Source organism: Chrysemys picta, chromosome 1, assembly GCF_011386835.1.
Source record: "Chrysemys picta bellii isolate R12L10 chromosome 1, ASM1138683v2, whole genome shotgun sequence".
NCBI lineage: Eukaryota > Metazoa > Chordata > Testudines > Emydidae > Chrysemys > Chrysemys picta.
In genome coordinates, this window is record NC_088791.1 from 3,397,361 (window position 1) to 3,416,305 (window position 18,945).

At 51.1% G+C, this 18,945-nt stretch overlaps 1 protein-coding gene across 1 annotated transcript in view; it reads right to left on the minus strand.

The window, feature by feature from the left end:
- The window catches only part of SND1 (staphylococcal nuclease and tudor domain containing 1), a 453,393-nt gene that overhangs the window by 365,763 nt on the left and 68,685 nt on the right, over positions 1-18,945 (minus strand). The window contains exon 10 of the mRNA XM_008174151.4: positions 13,555-13,668. Within this exon, the coding sequence (XP_008172373.1) occupies positions 13,555-13,668 (114 nt within the window). The remainder of the gene's footprint in view (positions 1-13,554; positions 13,669-18,945) is intronic.

Below are 18,945 nucleotides of genomic sequence, written 5' to 3' on the forward strand. Positions count from 1 at the left end.
AAACTCCCCCAGGGAGGATGAAGGTAACGGAGCCCTGGGAGCTTTCAGACCTGCCAGGTTTTCAGAGAAGAGCTCCACAGAATTCCCAGGCTGCCAGAAACTTGAGAAGCCAGCCGCACACCAACTGCACATGGAGACAAGGGCAGTGCGAGGCATTCTGGGAACTGGTTACAGGGATGTGTGCAAAGCAAAGGTGCACGAGAAGAAGATGTGAGCGGTGAGGAGGTGCGAGTACAGAACAGCATCGTGAGAGGCCTAGCTTAGGCTCAGTGCAGATCTAACAGGAGAGGGGAGGCAAGGCTAAGGCCTGGTCTACGCTACAGTTAGGTCGAAGTAAGGCACTTCCGTCGACCTAATTATGTCAGAGTACACACTACAGCCTTGACCCGCCAATGTCAGTGCCCTGCTACACCCACATAAGCCCTACACCTCCCATGGAGGTGGAGTTATATTGGTGTAGTTTGGGCAACAGTGTCTGTGTAGACATTGCAAGTTACTCACATTGGCTGTTGGCTATCAAAGCCGCTCACAGCTCAGGCTGTCACCAGGGGCAGGGAGGGAGTGCTCAGGCACCAGACTGCCCCCAGGAGCCTTGGGGGCTGCCATGCTTCTGGCGGGTAGCAGGGCGGGAGAGGGGGCAGACAGGCTCCCAGCACGGAGTGGGGAACTACATGGAGCTGAGAGCCCGGGCTCTCAGCCCACGCCCTACCCACCCCTCTTAAGTTGGTGGAAGCACCCCGACAGAAGGAAGATAGTGTGGACATGAACCACCGCAGTGGCTATAAAATTGACCTAACATAGGTGGGCTTCAGTTTGTTGTGTAGACATGCCCTAAGGCTAGGATCCCTGAGGCCATCTAAGAGATGCTTTGAGAGGCACTGAATGCTGCCATTGGCAACCAACTGGAGACAGAGGCCTAAACTAACTGGCCAGAGGAACCATTAACATTTAAATGTACCAAGTCAGTCCCAGATTCTACTTGCCATCTGACTCAGCCATGATTACTTCTACTGTCATCTCAATAACTCCTGAGGGTTTTGTAAAGCAAACCAACCACAACTTACAAGTCAACACAACCTCAGAACAGCATACCTGAACCTTGCCTTTCCAACAGGCTGCAGAGAACGGGGGCGATGAGTCCTTATTGTTCTGGGAAACAATCTTCTGTGAAAGAACCAGGCATTGCTTTAAGGTTTCAGGCTACTAGAAGCCCCAGTTAGGGTCAGGGCAGATTTAGGAAAAGCACTACAAACTGGATTATCTAGAGATAACAAGAGAGTTCTCATGTTAATTTGGAAGATGCCTGAGAATTAAGCCTAATCCTTTTTTTGGAAATAGTCTGAGACAGTTAAATAAAATCCAGCAAAAGGGAGAATTTGAAACGGTCACTGTCCCAGGACTAGATCGGAACGGATTCTTGTGACCCAGATGCTTAAGACACCAGAAGGGGTGAAGCTTCCCCACTTGTTAAATGGAATAAGGGCACTGCCAAGTGGCTGCTGTGGTGCCTAATGATTGCATGTTTTAAAGAATTGATCCTCAGATGCTGTTAACAAGATCTTATTTGCAGTAACAAGTCCTATGATATGACAGTTCACAATAAGAAAAGCCTGTTTCCTGAGGTAAATGCCTTGTAATTGTTAAAGCCGGGTGTGAGCTGATCCGATCTGAATAGCTATTTTTAAAACCTAAGAGGAGGATAAATCAGCAACCTCTGAACATTTCAGGAGACATGGAAGGGGGTGTGTTCGCTATCCCAGTCAGCTAGTTAGTGACCAAACTTTTCAAGTCCTCTAATAAGCAGCCTCAATAGCTGCAAGATGTGTTAACCTATGAAGTTACATGGCATTTGAAATGGGACCTAATTTTACCATGAGAGTTAAATGGCATGAGAGTTCCCAATGGATTCACGGCAGATAGATGCAGCAGGCTAGCACTGCCCAGACACTTTCTGGTCCAATGTAGTCTAACTCCTCAGCACAGCTGGGTGGAACAGAACTCTGGGTTCTAGCCGCAGCTCTTCCACTGATTGTGTGTGGTCCCAGATGAGTCACCTGCCCACCCTGTGCTTCCGGTTCCCCATCTGTAAAGCAGGGATAATGCTAACCTACCGTTAAAGATCTTCTGCCAGGTATTACCATGGGGGTGGAGCCCATTCTGCATTGTGGCACTGCTGAAGGAAGCCAGCAGGAAAGATGCATATATATTATTTATAATATATATAAAAAGAGCTTCTAGTTGCACATAAATATCTTCATAATCACCAAGTGACAGCAAAGGGAACAGAGAGGAAGTATGGCAGTTTAATGGGGTTTGGGTAAAATATTACTCTTTCTAAAATTTGCTCAAGTGTGGCAGAGACTATGGGCTGAAACTATAAAAAATGGCAGAGAGAAACTAATTCTTTTGCAGAACCACAGGGAAGCAGAATAAAATAGATAAAACCACATGCAAACAGAAGAGAGTGAAATATTTCAGTGCCCACCCATCCCTGTGCTGTTCAGGAGAAACTCACCTGTCCCCCAAATGCTGCTGCCTTTTACTCTTTGCCTTTCAGCAGCTAAGCAGCAAAAAGTAGGGAGCTGAGAAAAGCCAAAAGCAGGACACAAAGGTCATTCTCCGCTGAACGATGGGACAGATGAGGAATTAGACAAAACCCTTGTCAGGACTAAATACCAGCACCTTTGGGGCTGCATGTCTGCCACCATGCATCATGTGAGATGGGGAAGTCTAGCAGAATTTCACTGTGCGTTATCTTAATGCAGCCGCCCCTCAATCAACCTTGGGATCTCCTTGATCCCTTCTTGGAGCAGGATATATCCTGCTCAGCTACAGGGTGGCAAGATGTGTTTTGTGAAGTAGCTGCCTACATATGGCATTGCCTTAGCACTGATCATTCCGTTTATGTACAATCAAGCCTCAATATTATCCTTGTTTTGCAGATGGAGAAGCTGACAATTTAAGAGACTTGCCCAAGGTCACATAGCAAGTCAGTGGCAGAGGGAGGAACAACCTTGGAGTCTTTAATCCCCAATCCCTTATTTCACAGCACCTCAGTCATCTTTAGACCTTGGCAGGTGAGCTGACCAGTCCATGTCATATATAAAAGACAAGCCACCATGCCAGCCAATAATCCACAAACCCAATGTTATTTACCCCTGCTGTTCTGTCCAGATCAAGTTCCCTGCATTAGCGAGAGAAGAAAATATCCTACTTTCAAATAAAAAAAGGCAATGGATGCCCCCCACCTCCCCTCAGTTTTAACTCTTTACATCTGGGGCCCATGTGTTTGGCTTTTCCCCCCCAAAGCATTACCAATTAAGATAACAATTTAGATAAATTGTGGGATCGGAGCAGGATTTGTATTGCTGTTGCATCAATTGTGCAAATGTCGCTTTCTAGAACATAAAACTGTTAATGAGATGCTATAATTTAGCTGTCCAAGGGAATGAGGATCTGATAAAAAAGTTGAATTAAAATCAAGTTTCCACTGAACATGGCAGTGAGATAAGCAGGGTTTGGTTAAAAGAAACCTAAAAAAAGGGATCCCAGCTCCCTAGGCTGGAAGCACGTGTAGGCAGGGACACATCAAAATTATTTTATGCAGCAAGACTATCAAATCTATACCCAGCCCACCTGTCGTCCCCCCCCCCCCCCCCCAATACTTTGCGAGGTCAAGAGGAAGAAAATGAAGTCAGTAGGACAATACACATTGACCCAGAATAGCCAGTTACAGAGAGCTCTTCCGGGGCTTCCACCTCCCACCAAGAGGTCTAACAACTAGATCCAGCCATCTCATTATGCAGCATTAAGTGCTCATTTGTGTCAGCTGGAAACAACTCCTTGAGCCACAGCCTATGAGAGAACCTAAAGTCAGTGTCCAAACCCTAAGACTCTGCCTCATGCATGGCAAATTTAGGGCTCAGTTCACCACCGGTGGAGGGCGGAAACATAAGGTGTAGCATAAACAGAGCTCTTGCCTCCATCACCACCACCACCCATGGAAAATTACAGGTTCAAGCTCTGTTCGTGCTGCTAAAATCCTGGCCATACTATGGCCCCACCGACATAGGAACGTGCCTAGGCATGTTCAAGGACAGGGGAGGTCCCTACACATTCCAACTGATGTACAAAGGTCAGCTCATAACATCTTTCAATACACGAATGGGCCCACTGACCCCACACTTCCACATTCAAAAGGCTTAAAACAGGTGGCTCTGAGAGACCTGCCTGCCTGTTTCCAGGTAGAGTATGATGTGCCAATTTTAACCTATGAACCCCTAAATGCTTTGGTACTTTGCTACCCCCATGTGATACCATTGCAGCTGGGATCAGCAGACACATCAGCCCCTTTCGCATTAAAGGAAAGGGGATGCTATTATAGAGTTCCCCCCCCAGGCTTGGTCCATCAGGGCTTTTATTGGTTAGCCACCCAAGTCTGCCACGAACCCAGGGCTTTTTGAGAAAGCTGGTGGTCATATGGGGAGGCTGTCTGGGGTTTCTCAGTATAGCAGGCGCACACATAGCAAACACAGAATTCCTGGTATTTTCTCACCTCTAGGTATTTGTAAGAGCAAATTGCAGGGAGAGACCCTACAATAATAAATTGCAATAGTTATACTGTAGCTAGAGAAGTGGCATCAACCCCAAGACGTCAGATTCTTCCCTGGTTGCCAAGAGGAAAAATATACTAGCAACAACCACCACGCATATGCAACTAGGGGGGCAGGAGAGGTTGATATCTAGAGGCTATGATCCTATACCCGGTGATGCTGCTAGAAAGCCCGAAGCTACTGGACCATGGACACGCTCTTTCTCAAGGACTCTCCAAGCACATGATCAGAGGGGATGTGAAAATGAGGAGTGGGGTGGTGAGTTATTGAGAAGACTTGCCTCAGAGGAGAACTCATCTCAGAAGGGAGACAGCTGCCCTATCAGGGCTCGTCACTGTCACTGCGCCGTGGCGTCAGAGCTGCACCTGCGGACCCAGCATACGGGCAGTGGGGAGGGTGCAGTTTCATCTGAATATATTATGTTCCTCGACAGACAAGCGATAGAGATATTAAATGCTATCAGCTCCTGCACTCAGAATTCATTTCGCGCTGGGTGATGAAGGCAGAAGATGAAAAGCTGTAGGATTTTATTACACTGAATTTTCAGTTTGTCAGTTTCCATCTACTGTATCAGGTGCCTAGGGACCAATCTGCATTCTGTTGGATGGAGATCTCGCTCCCCAGCACGGCTCTACTAACTGTTCACCACCTACTCTGTTTTATGGAGCTCGAACAACAACAACAAGCCAGAAAAGCTGTTAGAATTGATGCTGCTGAAGGCTTCCTCGAGCGAGGGTGCCTGCATTTTGCTGAACTGGCTTTTCAAGCATCGGAACACTCAGTCCGACGTCCACCCAGACAGCACTAGCTCTGTGCGTGCCCAGAGAGCCACTTCAGGGAGCCTTTGAACTTGTGTGCACGGGCATACTGAACTCTGCAGAAAGAAGGTAGGGAGCCGCTCCCTGATTGCCAAGACTGGACCGCGCTCAAGGGAGCGACCAAGAGTAAGCACGGACTGTAAGAGTGCTGCTGTGGCCCAGACAGGATGAGCCCTTTGGAATAACCAACCACCAACCCAATAAACCACACAATACATTTAGCCTTAACCAGATCCTTCCCACCTGTCCTGAGCACTTTGCTTGTAGCTAGTATCCCCTACCGTGCCTCTGATTTTGGTCTTTAAGATTAAGCCTTTTGGTTCAGGGACTGCACATGCTGGTTTGTAAATCGAGCCCAGATCCAGATCGGGAAAGCGGTCCCACAATGGAAGCAACAAAATAAGCTCCGCAGAGCAGAATCTTCATATACCTGGGCAGCACGTTATAGGAGCTTCCACAATAGAAACCTACTGCCCCAGAGTGCTAGCCATCCTGTAGTTCCAGCCTACTCCAGAGGTAATGCCACCCAGTAGCCTCTAGGACCTGCTCTGCAGGGAGGTCCTACGAGCCGAAATCGAGTGTCTTACACGTGCTGCCAAGGGAGATATGGAAGAGGTGCCAAAGCTCCGCTCGAAGGGGACAGGGCATTCTGGTCAGCAGGGGCCGGTCGCTAAGACTGACAGCCAAGTGGAGATGGGGAGACAGAAGAAGTGTGTAGCATGCAACACAGCCCAGCCCGGCACATACATACTGGGGATGCCAGTTACGGTAAGTGGCTTGAAAGCTTCCCCAGTCTGGAAAGCAAGAACAAACCATTAACTTTTTAAAATTGAAATGAAGCCGGAGTCCTCACCTGGCAAACTCATGGCAGGGCAGTTGCATTCACATCCTGCCAGAAAACACGCTAATCCCATCACTGAAAGTTGCTGTCATCCCATAGACTAGATGGTCGTTAGCAGCCACATCTGAGCCACATGTTGCCAGTTTATGTTGCAGACTCCTGCAGGCAGGGACCGCATGTTCTGTCCCGTGTAGAGCACCCTCTGAGAAACCTGATGCTGTTTGGAGAGAATTACTCAACTCCATTCAGGTTCTTCTACTGTGCCCGTGGCCAGGGAGGATTTAATGTCTGGATTCACAGCAACTGCTACAGCATGATCTTAAAATGACATTTGTGAGGGTTGGTCACATGGCGGCATACTGACTAAAGGACTGAAAATGTAACGATAAAGGGCAACAGCCAATTAGTGTAGGTGGCCAGAGGGGCACCACAAGGACCTGGCTGAGGTCCCACCTTATTTAACCTTAACGACCTGGAAGGAGGGGGTAAACACCCCATTAATTACATTCACAGGCAATTAGGCAGCCATGCAAGCGCCACTGAGGCTAGAGAAGTCAAACAAAAAAATATGGGCAGGAAATAAATAAGATTCAACGTGTGCAAATGCAGGCTAATGCAGCTGGGGTAGAACTAACCCAAAGCACAGATGTGAGGGACACTTGCAGTGCAGTCACCTGATGTGCTGCTGCAAATTAGAGGTTACGCTGACAGATAGGGCCTAGAAGCCCATGCAATTGCAACGGCATGTGCAGAAACTCCTCACGGGGCAGGGAGAATACTGGCTCACAAAGCTCTGGCAGGAACTCTGGGTTCCTAAGCCAGCAGTCAGTTAAAAATACCAGCGAGAGGCAGGCAAAGGCGAGTTCAGAGAATAGCAGTGGAGATGACCAAAGCTGGAGGGATGTAATAGAAACAGGGAGCTCAGCTAGACATGGCACTGACCTTAGCAGAGTGATGGCTGAGGGAGGAAAGCGGTAACAGCCCACCCTGTAGTGGGAGCGGAACAGACACCCAAATCAGCACCGCCAGGAGTTGCAGGATGAAATACCCAGGAAGTTTCCCTTACAGCAAGATGCAGGAGGCTGTGGAGGGTCTCCAGCGATAAGCGCTAAAGCCCCACTGCTCAAGGCACTTCAAACAATCAGATCGAAGCCTTGTAGAAGGCACCGTGGAGAACTTTCCCGGCCCATGGGGATGGATGCACAGGCCAGACAGGTATTTCCCCTCTAATTGCTATGACTGTCGCTCTCCAGTAGGCTCCACGTCTAGCCTGCCCCTGCCAAAAGCAGGAGCCAGCACTGCAAGGCAGAGGAGGATCAAAGTTATCTCAGAGGCCTCCCCTCAACCAAAGAATCCTCCCCCACCCCCTTTTGAAATGGCCGTGTCTCTAAATGCAGCGACCACAATCGGAACCCTGCAGCCCAGGCTCAGAGTTATTGGAAATTATTCATCTCTGTAGGCATGAGGCTCCCAGTGAATTCCCAAGAGAGCAGCTGCTCCAGCGTTCACTCATTCTCACCTCCTGCTCCCGGCTAGTAACCAGATGTGCTGGTTTGCCCTGCACGGAACTCAAGCTCAGAGGCCAGTGATTGATCAGGATCAGTGATTTGAAAAAGCTGGATCGATTTCATTTACTTCTATTACAGGAGGCTCCCCAAACCCATCAGCTGCACGGAGGCCCCCTTGTCCTGGGAGCGCTATGCACACGGAACAATGGTTTCTGCCCCGAAGAGCCGATAGTCTATTAACACACGATCCAGTTGAGCCATGAACGGCCCTAGGCCTTCTGACAGGAGCTAGATGACAAGAACGTGAGAACGGCCGTACTGGGTCAGACCAAAGGTCCATCTAGCCCAGAATCCTGTCTTCCCACAGTGGCCAATGCCAAGTGCCCCCGAGGGAAGGAACAGAACAGGGAAGCAAGTGATCCATCTCCTGTTGCCCCTTCCCAGCTTCTGGCAAACAGTGAGATCTGCAGCTTACACCGAGAACTAGAGGAGTTTCCTGAAAAATTGCTATTTACTGAGCAAGCTGAAACGCTGCTCACTACGGCACACCACAGAGTGAGCACCACCCCTTAGCACAGCAGTTCCCATACCGTGGGTTGCGATCCTTCACATGCTGAGCACGTCCCTTTGCTCCACACACCTTGACCTCGCATGTGCGAGGCCAGGATGCATGGCGGGCGCCATTCTGCTCCAGCAAATGGCATCCTCCACCCAGCATGACCTCGCCCTCACCATACAAGGTCATACTGTGGAGGAAATGGTGCCCTCCATGCAGCGTGACCTCGCACGCACAGTGCATGCAAGGACACCAGTTTGCTCTTCAAACTGGCACCCTCCATGCTGTGTAGGGTGCTGGCAAGCAATACTTCATTCAAATGGGGTCATGCTAGCAAAGTTTGGGAACCTCTGCCTGAGCAGCGTGCCATCTAAACAAAGACATGGGCCTGGTGACCCAGAGGATGAGGCAGGTAACAGCCCTTTATGACATGGGTTAGCCCTTGCGGGCCCTGAAGGGAGTTTTACAGAGGGACCCAAGGAGGAAGGGAGGAGCACCAAACAGGCTACCTGCTCTCAGCAGTCCAGGCCGGTGGCAGAGGTAGGAAGCAGTAGGCACAAGCAGATGGGAACAGATTGAAGTTCAAGGGCTACTTGGCTGCAGGTAAAGAATGTCAATTGTGGGGAAGCAAATCATACAGACACGTGGGGGACTCAGCAGTGTCCTGGCTAGATGGCGATTCAGACCCGGGAAGTTTGTTGTTTTACACACCTGGATGCAGTGAGCATTAGGGTACAAGGGTCAAAACAGGTGTTTGCTCATATGGACGTATCTCAGAATCCCATTGTCTACGCTGCAGAGGTGCAATGTATAAAGGGACTGATCACTACCGCATTGCTGTCAGAAGCCGGGAAAGGGCCAGCACATTGGGTGAGAGCAAGAGGCTGTTTCCGGTTCTTGTGGCATGTTTTTAACCATACACACAGCACATAGATGCAACCTTTGGGATCTGGTCAGCCCTGGGCTTGTTTCAAATGGAGTCTCCCATCTGAAAGCAGCACGTACTGCTGGCCCCAAACCCCTGTATCAGGCCAGAGCTCCAGAGGTCAGTAGACATGTGCCATTGTGTAGGACACTGCATTTCCCGAACACACAGCCAATTGCAACTCCAGCTTCTGAGGCTAAACAACACACACCCCCAAGCACTTTGAAGGGAAGTGGCAGCATAACGCTATCGCAGGGTTAGGACACAACGCAATCTGAGCCCTGACAGTGGGGAGAGAATCCTGCTTTTGATCGTGGACCTTGATTTCAGGGCTGCAAGGGGTACGTTTAGAAGGTCACCTCAGCAGTAGACTTCAATCATCTGCAGACCAAGTGGAGATGAAGGAGGGGAGGACAGTGTTCCAGAAGAGTGGAAAGACATTAACCCCTGTGCTCTGGAGGACATGGTGCTTTAAGTGAGGAAATAGAATTTTCAAATACATACAAAGGCGAAGACTAGGGCTGGCAGCACTGCTAGGATGTAACCGTTCTGCTGGTCTTCCGGGACGCCGAGGGGAAAGCAGGCTACTTATCAAGGACACTACACGTTCTGCTCAGCAAGGCTGTGGGGCAGCATCTCAGGGGCAGCGTGATGACCCAAGCTCAGCTGGGGAGCTACCTCACAGGACAGGTCTGCAGGGCACTGGGGCGGTCATGATGCCATCTGTCACCAGTGCTACCCTGGGACAGGTCAACAAGCAAGGCCAATGTCAAGGGTCATGGTGAATTCTTCATCACTGAATTTTTAAATCAAGGTTGGAAGCTTCTGGAAGACCTGCTCTTGGAATTATCGTGAAGAAGTTCTATGGCTCGTGTTACACAGCAGGTCAGACACGTTGGCCGAAATGGTCCCATCTGGCTGTGTGATCTATGAAAAGTGAGCTCCCCCTACCAGTCAGCTCCTGGCACTCCATGCCCTCTAACCTGGCCACATTTCCCTCCTGCAATGTAAATGGGATGCTCAATTCACCAGGGCGCAAAGGAAACAGCAGGTGGGACCATCTAATCTTGGAAGTTATTCACGATTCCATGCATACAAATTAATGCAACATTGCAGAAGTCAGGAATTTCCAAGTGCTGGTTCCCACAGCAACCCCAACTCCACCCGCTAAACACACGTAGGATTTGGGATGTTGCCTGTTTTGCCTTATATATAGGAGAGAGCGAGCGCGCGCACGCGTGCCAGATAGGGCTCCCCTAATTGCACCACACTGACTGTTCACACCACACTGATCAGGGAGTGTATGCAGAGCAGAGGCTGCTACAGGAAAACAAATTCTTAACTTTCAAGCATGTGAAGTCTTAACCTTAATGCAGCAGCATCATACTATGGAATAAACTCCTACTATGTGGGCTCGTCGCTAGAGAATCACAACAGCCATGTGAATAGGTGACCATACTCCGCTACAAGCACTAAATGCATCTGGAATTTAGAGTTTACTGTGAGGCCCTTGGGAGCGACTAGAATATAAAAGACATGATCCCTGCTCCCAGGAACTTACAGACAAGATGCAACAAGGGGGAAACAGGGCAGAATCTAAGGCTCCATCACCACAGCCCTTACATTTTACAGACAGGGTACAGAGTTAGACAAAGTCTGCGCCAGAGACAGGATCAGAACCTACTCCAGTGCCTTGAAACAGCATGGGTTAAGCAGGAAGCTCTGAGGAACGCACAGCTGTGTGTGTGAATTTCAATGCCTTCACATTAATATTAAGTGCTACGGTTCAGTGCACAGTGTTCTAGATACAGTTCATGCTTACTTACAAGAGGCCTCAAATGGAGATAGGTTCAAATGAGTGCAACTGGACTGGGCGTGCACAGTAACATTTCCCAAAGACCTCAGCATCAGGATTTTTAAACCAGCGATCGACACCTTGCTCTGATTAACGAGTCCACGTGAGTCTGATGTTTTAAGTCAGATGAGCCAGAGAACAAGAGTTTGAAATCTGCCCGAGGTCTCAAAAAGCCTGTCACTAACCCGGGGCCTCCAAAACCATTGGGCTGGGAACAATAAGACACTCCAGCCCAAGGGGTAATATGGGGAGCTCCAAGACCTTGTTTTCAGGCACGGATACGGAGCACTTTGCCAGCCCTAGCTCCAGCACTGCTCTTAAGTGTAATGTTTACACAGAGCTCCATCTCTGCGGCACTTCACATGCAGCCTTCTGCAGTGCTAAAATCAAATCTAAGTACGGCTGTGGGTGCTGTAACCCTTTGACTGGAGAGACTAACACAAAACACTAAAGCAGAGAAGAGGCTGCACAGGAAGGCATAACTAGAATTGCACTGAAATGGGATTGTCTCAGTGGGGACACTTGTTCTATTCTCGTTGATATCTGTTTTATACTGCTCTCATCACTAGTATCTGAGCTCCTTCCAGTGGTGCATTAAGCCACACCGCTACATATCTGTCACGCAGGGTTTGTTCTCTAATCCGCTCCCCAAGGGCAGAAGTGTGTGCAGTGGAGTGTCTGCTTTGGTAGTTTGTTTGGGTTTTTGAAACAAGCGCACCTGTTGCTGTGTTTCTATCAAAGAAGGCCTTGCCCTTGGACTGGAAGGTAGTGAAGTCTGTGATGGTCTTTAGCTCCTGGGGAATTTCCCCTCCGTCTCAGACCACCCCAGGGAAGGTTCTGTCTCCCACACAGACGAGCTTTACTCATATTACAGAGCACTCCCCTGGGCCAGAGAACCACAGTCAACCTCTTTTTTGGTATCCTGGGCTCAGACCATGGAGCATTTTGAAGGTAATGACCACGACCTTGCACTTGATTTGAAGTTCAGCAGGAAGCCAGCGTAGAGCACATAGGACAGGTGTGATACGTTTGTGGTAGCATACGTTGCTGAGTTACCACTAGTTGGAGTTTCCTAAGTGTGGAAGGATTCATGCCTTGCTGTAGTCCAACTGAGTGGTGACCGGCATGAACAACTGAGCCAGGTCTTCGCCCACTAGGATGGCATGGGGACTCCCAGCCAACCAGAGAGGGTAGAAAGCATCACTTGCAGCTGCTGCGATGTGAGAGCTCAGCATCAGCAAGGAATCCAAAAGAACTCCTAGACTACAGACTGAATTGACCAAGTGGGGGTGTGACCCTTCAATCAAAGGAGACTGCACCATGGCCGATAACTCCTCAAAATACTTTCCTCTACCCCCCCCCCCCCAGCCTCACCTCTGTTTTGCCCGGGTTCAGCTTCAACCGGCTGTTCTGGAGACATGATCATTTTACCCCAGTTAAACAATAATCCCGTCCCAGTCTCCCTCCCAGCTGAAGGAACTCTGTTGCCATAGCCCTGCTGAGCAAGAGGAAGGAAGGAGGAAAAACCAGGAGGATTTAACATGTTCTCACTCATTCCCTCTGTAATGTTGCTTGGATTTCTCATCTTTTAATTAAGAAATATTAGAAACAGCAGTGGAATAAAGACTGGTCGCTGAACTGACTGGGATTCTCTGGGTTCACCCATTGCTTGCATAGAACCCCTACAGACAAGCCATACAAGGAGCTAGGAACTTTGGAAAAGCGGGCTCCATTGGAACTGTGCACACACCTGCTTATATCAACACCAGGGGTACGTTTCTCAACACGAGGAGAGCTCCTGGCGGTTTCCAGTTAACAGTGACCATACCCTGGGCTAGTCCTTTAACACCATTCAAGTAACACTTGGCAATTCTGTAGCACCTACCATCCCAGAGTCTCAAAGCAGTTCACAAACCAAACGGACTCCCTGTGAGGTAGACAGATCCCCTGTATGGGCACGGGGGGGCAACGGATACAGGTGGCAAGGGGCAATTGACTCACCCAAGATCAAGCAGAAAGCCCTCTTGCTTTACCTTCTAGGCAGAGATCCTTCTCCATGAGAAAGAGGACGAAGCTGAGCAAAGGGAGGCCTACGCTGAACGTGATGGAAAACCTTACCCCAGAGCAAGTGGGTATGGCACGCCGGAACCCCTTCCTGTGGGGGTTCTGCAGCAGGTGCTCAGGAGACTACCTGCTTTCAGTAAGAGTCACATCTTCCGTACAGCATCTCCCTCCACACACGGACACAGGCAGTCAGAACGGCAACACCCTCGCAGAATGGAGGTGCCAGGAGCTGCCAGAGGCTTTGCTCTGTCATGGGGGAACTCAGAAGCCATCCTGTGTTCAGGGATTCACCCCCTCCCCAAGCCTCAGTCCTAATTTACACTTGAAGTAAGTCACCTCGCCTGCAACAGGGCACAGGACCAAAGGAACCTTACCTGGGTGCCTTCTCCTTCCAGTCTAGGTGGTCTGATGCTGGACAGATGAATGGTTTTGTAGTCTCCAGAGTTCAGCTTAACCACAATGGCATCTGCGTTTAGCACTTGCATCACCTAGAGACGAGGAGGAAGGTACAGAGATGAATATTGGTTGTGCACAAGCAGAGTCCAACATCCATCTCAGCTGCATCCAACCCCCAGGTGCAAGGCCAGCAGCCTGCAGGTCCCAGCACGCACGTGAACCCACCAGGCACCCACCTCACCGGCATCGCCAAAACCAGCGCTGGCCTTCCTCAGCCCAGGCACTTCAGCCTGTAGGTGCTCGGCAACACAGTCCAGCCCCTAAGCCTGGTGAGGGCGACACTGGGCATAATACAGTCCCCAAAGGCTTTGAGAAGCCCCGGTACACTCTGGTTGCCATAGGGAACATGATGCTGAGTTAGAAAGGAGGTAGGTGGCCGTGCTGTTCAATGTTCCGACCTGAGTGCCCGAGGATTTGGCTGCGCTATTGGTTCTACAGGACTGGAACTCAGCCAGCCCGTGTCTCTGGCATACGCAGACAGCCCTGGCACTTTAAAAGCATGACAATGCCAGGGTTGGCCATGACCCTGCATAAACTTTGCCACCTCAGGGACTGGCCCCTTCTCCTATTAATGTCGGACACCGGACTTCTCACCCACAGCAAGGCAATCAGGAGGAAGAACGCTTTGCTTCAATCTACTGGAAGAGCATCAGGCACTGGTAACATTCGAGTCTCTCAGCAGGCAATAAGAGAGCAAATTCAAGCCGGCAGCCAAGATTTTACAGGACCCTGTGCTATTCCTCTCTCTGCATGTACAGTGCCTAGCACACGGGGTCTGGCGTCTGGAATGAAGCCCTTAGGTACCATGATATCAATACAGGCAGAGCGCTCACATGAAGATATCAGTAATTGAGATGAGCTTTCTTGTGGAGAGGTGGGGGCCTGGAACGCAGCCAGCGTGAGGCAAGGACTGTCTCTTACATGTTTGTACAGTGGTTAATACACTGGGACTCTCATCTGGGCTGGGGCTCCCAGGGATGACCAAAGCAAACAAACCGAACACTAGGAAGACTGGTGGCAAAGCGGGGCAGGATTCTAGCAGCCCAGAGTGGGAGACATGCTGCAGGGCTTTTTATTTTAATTGTTTAGCTATTTTTATCATATGCAACATTACAGTTCTGATCTGATCTGAACGGCAGCAGAATTCAGGTGATTTTCATCAAGGCTAAGGCATGTCTAGATGGGATTTGCAGAACTGGCACAAATATTTACCAAGTTCCAGTGTAAAAAAAAATCTACCCATCCACCCCCACATCTTGATAAAAATGAACATCTTATTTACCAATGAAAGAAATCCAGGTGCCTTGGGCAAGTGTGCGAGCAGACATTTGCAAGCCTTACAGACCCTTCTCACCCAGAATCTGGAGCTCTCCACAGCCTTGCGACTTCCACCACATACACGTGGGGAATGGGAGAGAAATAAAAAGGAACAGACTTTTGTAACTCGCAGCCCTTTTGCCCCAGCAAGCACATCAATCTCTCAAAACGTGCTTAGTCAAAGGGATAACAGGATTATATGAATCAAAATTAAAACAGACACTAAGGATTGTCTGGGCTTCCTTCAGCCGAGATAACAGCCCTCCAGGGAGCTTTATTACCAATGGCCTCACCCCCTTCTGGGACCTGGCTTTTTGGTTTTGCTGACAGAACCCTCCCCGAAGCAGGCAGCATGCTAAGAGGAGAGTAATCAAGTCTCATGCTTCTGGGCATAAACATTGCTGTAGGGGTCAGGAAGGGTTCCCACCCTCTCTGTACAACATTGCACAACAGACCAGGCACATACATGTGTTTTCACCTTCCTCTGAAGCATCAGGAGAGGCCAGCATTGGAGGTGGGACCCCAAGCTGAGTGGGCTATGGGGCTGATCCAGCAGGGAAAATCCTGAGCTGCATTACATCGTTGCCACACGTATTTATTTCTACAGAGCCCAAAAGAATGCGAGGAGGCTTCGAGAACAGCCAGATGAGCTGTACTTGACCTGAACTGACACGGGACATGGTGGCTGGAGTAGATACAGTAAGGAAGGGACGTGAGGAGGGTTATGGCAATATGATCGTGCAGTTGCTAGGTATATACAGCCCTTGATAATTAGAAGTACGTATCATTTAATATGCATGCTGACCGACTCTTGCATTACCGGCAGGTTGGAGCAGTCAGAACAAACTCCTCCAGCCTTAGCATTCAGTTTTTGCCATAAGTTACTATACAGGAGAACAAACAGCAGCTTTTAAATCGCCCAGCAAGGAGCGACACGCAGGAGCTTTCCAGGACAACTGCAGGGAACTAGTATTCTCTAATATACAAAGTGCAGCCTTCACACGGCAGCATGAAGGCCTTTGCAGGGAGTGACAGAAACTAGAGAACAAAGGAGTGTTTAGAAGCAGAGCATGGGGAGGAAACGATTTGGTGGCTCAGAGGGACTGAAGGAGTAGAGGGAGGAAAGCACCAGCTACGCAGGGCAGCACGAGCAAGGGACGATTCCCCAAGTGTGCAGAGCTGCAGGAGATGGGGCACAGAGGCCAGGATGGGAGGAGCAGAGCAAGGGGGATGCGAACGCAGAGCAGCAGAGTGGAATGAGCCCGTGGAGAGTTCTGAGAGCCTGGCAAGGTGACGGAGGGTGGGAAGCAGAGGGCTAGGAAGCCAAGCAAGGGGTGGAGGACACTCCAGCTTCCTGAAGCAAGAGAAACCTGACCCTAGCTCTCTGGATCCATGGAAGCTTAGTGGAGTAGTTAGAGACACTGCCAGGGAGTTGCAGTAGCAGAAATGCTGATGGACTGAATCTACAGAAAATTATACCGCAGCTCGCTGCCCTGCGCCCCCACTCTCCAGACTCAGTGCTTTAGGAGCCTCTCTGCCTCCCCCTCACCATGGCTCCATCCTGATGGCTTTATTCCCTACCCATCTCCATTCCCCCAACTCCTCTCGCCAGATCTCAGCTGCGGCAGCTGCTCGCTCCTCCGCTGACCCCCCGCATCTTCCAACCCGGTCACAACGCTGCAGAATAGCCACTTACCACACCAGCCACCTCCAGCCAACACTCACTGTCCTCACCTGCCAGGCCTGCAGAGCTGAGCTGCCCCCTATATTTGAACCCCACTAGACCCGCTCTGCCAGGCCTCCACCCCCTGCAGGAGACCCCAGCCCTTCCCTTCATTTATTGCAGTCCCTCTCCAGGGACTGCACTAACCAGAGAAGCCGGTGACCTTATTGCTCTAGGTCTTCTCCCACTTCCCCACCTTCCCTCCCCCAGGGGCTCCACCCTGGCTAGTCCACCACCACCACCAGGGTACCTGAGCATCTCCCACCTTGGCCTGTTAGCTCCTCAGAGCAGAGCCTGTCAGCCTAAAGCACAGTGCACTGTGTAACTGACCGACCAAGAACTCCATCAAGGCAGCGTGGCACTGGGGTACCTCTACACGAGGGGTGGGCAAACCACGGGCCACATCCAGCCGATTTAATGTGGCCCTCGAGCTCCCGCTTGGGAGCAGGGCCTGAAGCTAGCCCAGCTCCCACGCTCCGGTCGGGGTCCGCTCTGTGCACACGTGCTGCGGCTTTGCGTGGCTCCCGGAAGAAGCGGCATGTCTCCCCTCGCGCAGAGCCGCTTGGCCGCAGCTCTGCATAGGAGCCAGAGGGGAGACCTGCCACTGCTTCCAGGAACTGCTTGAGGTAAGTGCCGCCCGGAGCCTGCACCCCTGAAGCCCCTCCCGTGCCCCAACCCCCTGCCCCAGCCCTGATCCCCCTCCTGCCATCTGAACCCCTCAGTCCCAGCCCAGAGCACCCTCCTGCACCTCAAACCCTCATTCCAGCCCCACCCCAGAGACTGCACCTCCAGCCGGAGCCCTCACCCTGCCATGCCCCAATCTCCTGCCCCAGCCCAGAGCACCCCCCCACTCCCCAGAGCCCACACCTCCAGATGGAGCACGCACCCCAAACCCCTGCCCCAGCCCAGAGCCCCCCTCCTGCACCCTGAACTCCTCATTTCTGGCTCCACCCCTAGAGCCCTCATCCCCTCCTGCACCCCAGCCCCAATTTCGTGAGCATTCACGGCCCACCATACAATTTGCATACCCAGATGTGGCCCTCGGGCCACAAAGTTTGTCCACCCCTGCTCTACGCGGCAATTAATCCCTGGAGGCTGGCCCGGGCTCACAAAGGTGTAAGATTACCATGTAGATATCTGGGCTGCATCTGGAGCGTGAGCCCTGGGATCCCATGAGGAAGAGGGTCCCAGAGCCCAGTTCCAGTCCAAGCCTAAATGTCCACACAGCAATCTGTACCCTCGCATGGCGATCCCAGCTGACCTGGGCTAGTCACGGCTGTACTGCAGGTCTTATTCCAGTGCCGACGTACCCTGGGGGACCTTCCTGCTCAGAGAGCAGCAGCACAGCTAGGACTCGGGAGATCTGGGTTTATTGTCAGCTCTCCCACGGACTTGCAGCACGCCTTGGGGCAAGTCCATCCCCCCCGCGCCTCTGCTCAACTCCCCCCGCCCCCTTATCTCATCTGTTCAGACCGGCACAAGGACTGTCTCCTCAAGAGCGTGTACCGCGCACACAGCACAGCAGGGCTCTGGGTGCAGCTGGCACTACTGTAATAAAATACGCCAGCGCATGCCCTGTGCCAGGCAGATTTCCATGGCAATTGAGCTAGAATCTGTCAATGGCTAACAGAGTCCTGGGGAACTCCCATTGCAAGCAGCTAGACAACACCATGCGCTGACGCAGGTGCCCTCCCCCAAGGCCGGATGAATGAACCCATGGCACTAGCACGGTCAGCCATGCTAGCCAGGGGAATCAGAGGCCCACGCTTTGTCTCCTGCTCCACAGCCAGTAGGAGCTGGGGTGACTGCATGGGTAGCAGTCCCCTGAGAAGGAGTCATGGGGCAGGCAGAAGAAACCTGGAGGTCCACCATTCAGCCATAGGCACAAGCTCCATCTCCATCACGGACTGCAGGAGACACCATCTATTCTGAGTGCCAGCTACTCTCTTGCAAAGGGTGGGGCAGGAAGGAGACTGGTAGGACAAAACGGTTACTGGCCTGTAAGTGTTGTTCTTCGAGATGTGAGAGCCATGTGTTCTGCTTGGGTGTGTGCACCCAGCCAAAGAACTTTGCCTAGCAGCCCACAGGGGCAGCATTCCTGCCGCACAGTCCTAGCCCCTTCCCTGGTGATGTAAGGACAGCGTTCCCTCAGCACCAACCACCAGAAGCACAGAGGGGACAGAGGCTGGGTCGTGGAATCCATCCCCAAGAACACGAGTTACAGGCAGGTAAAGTTTTGCTTTGAGTAGATACAGCTGTGTATTTTACT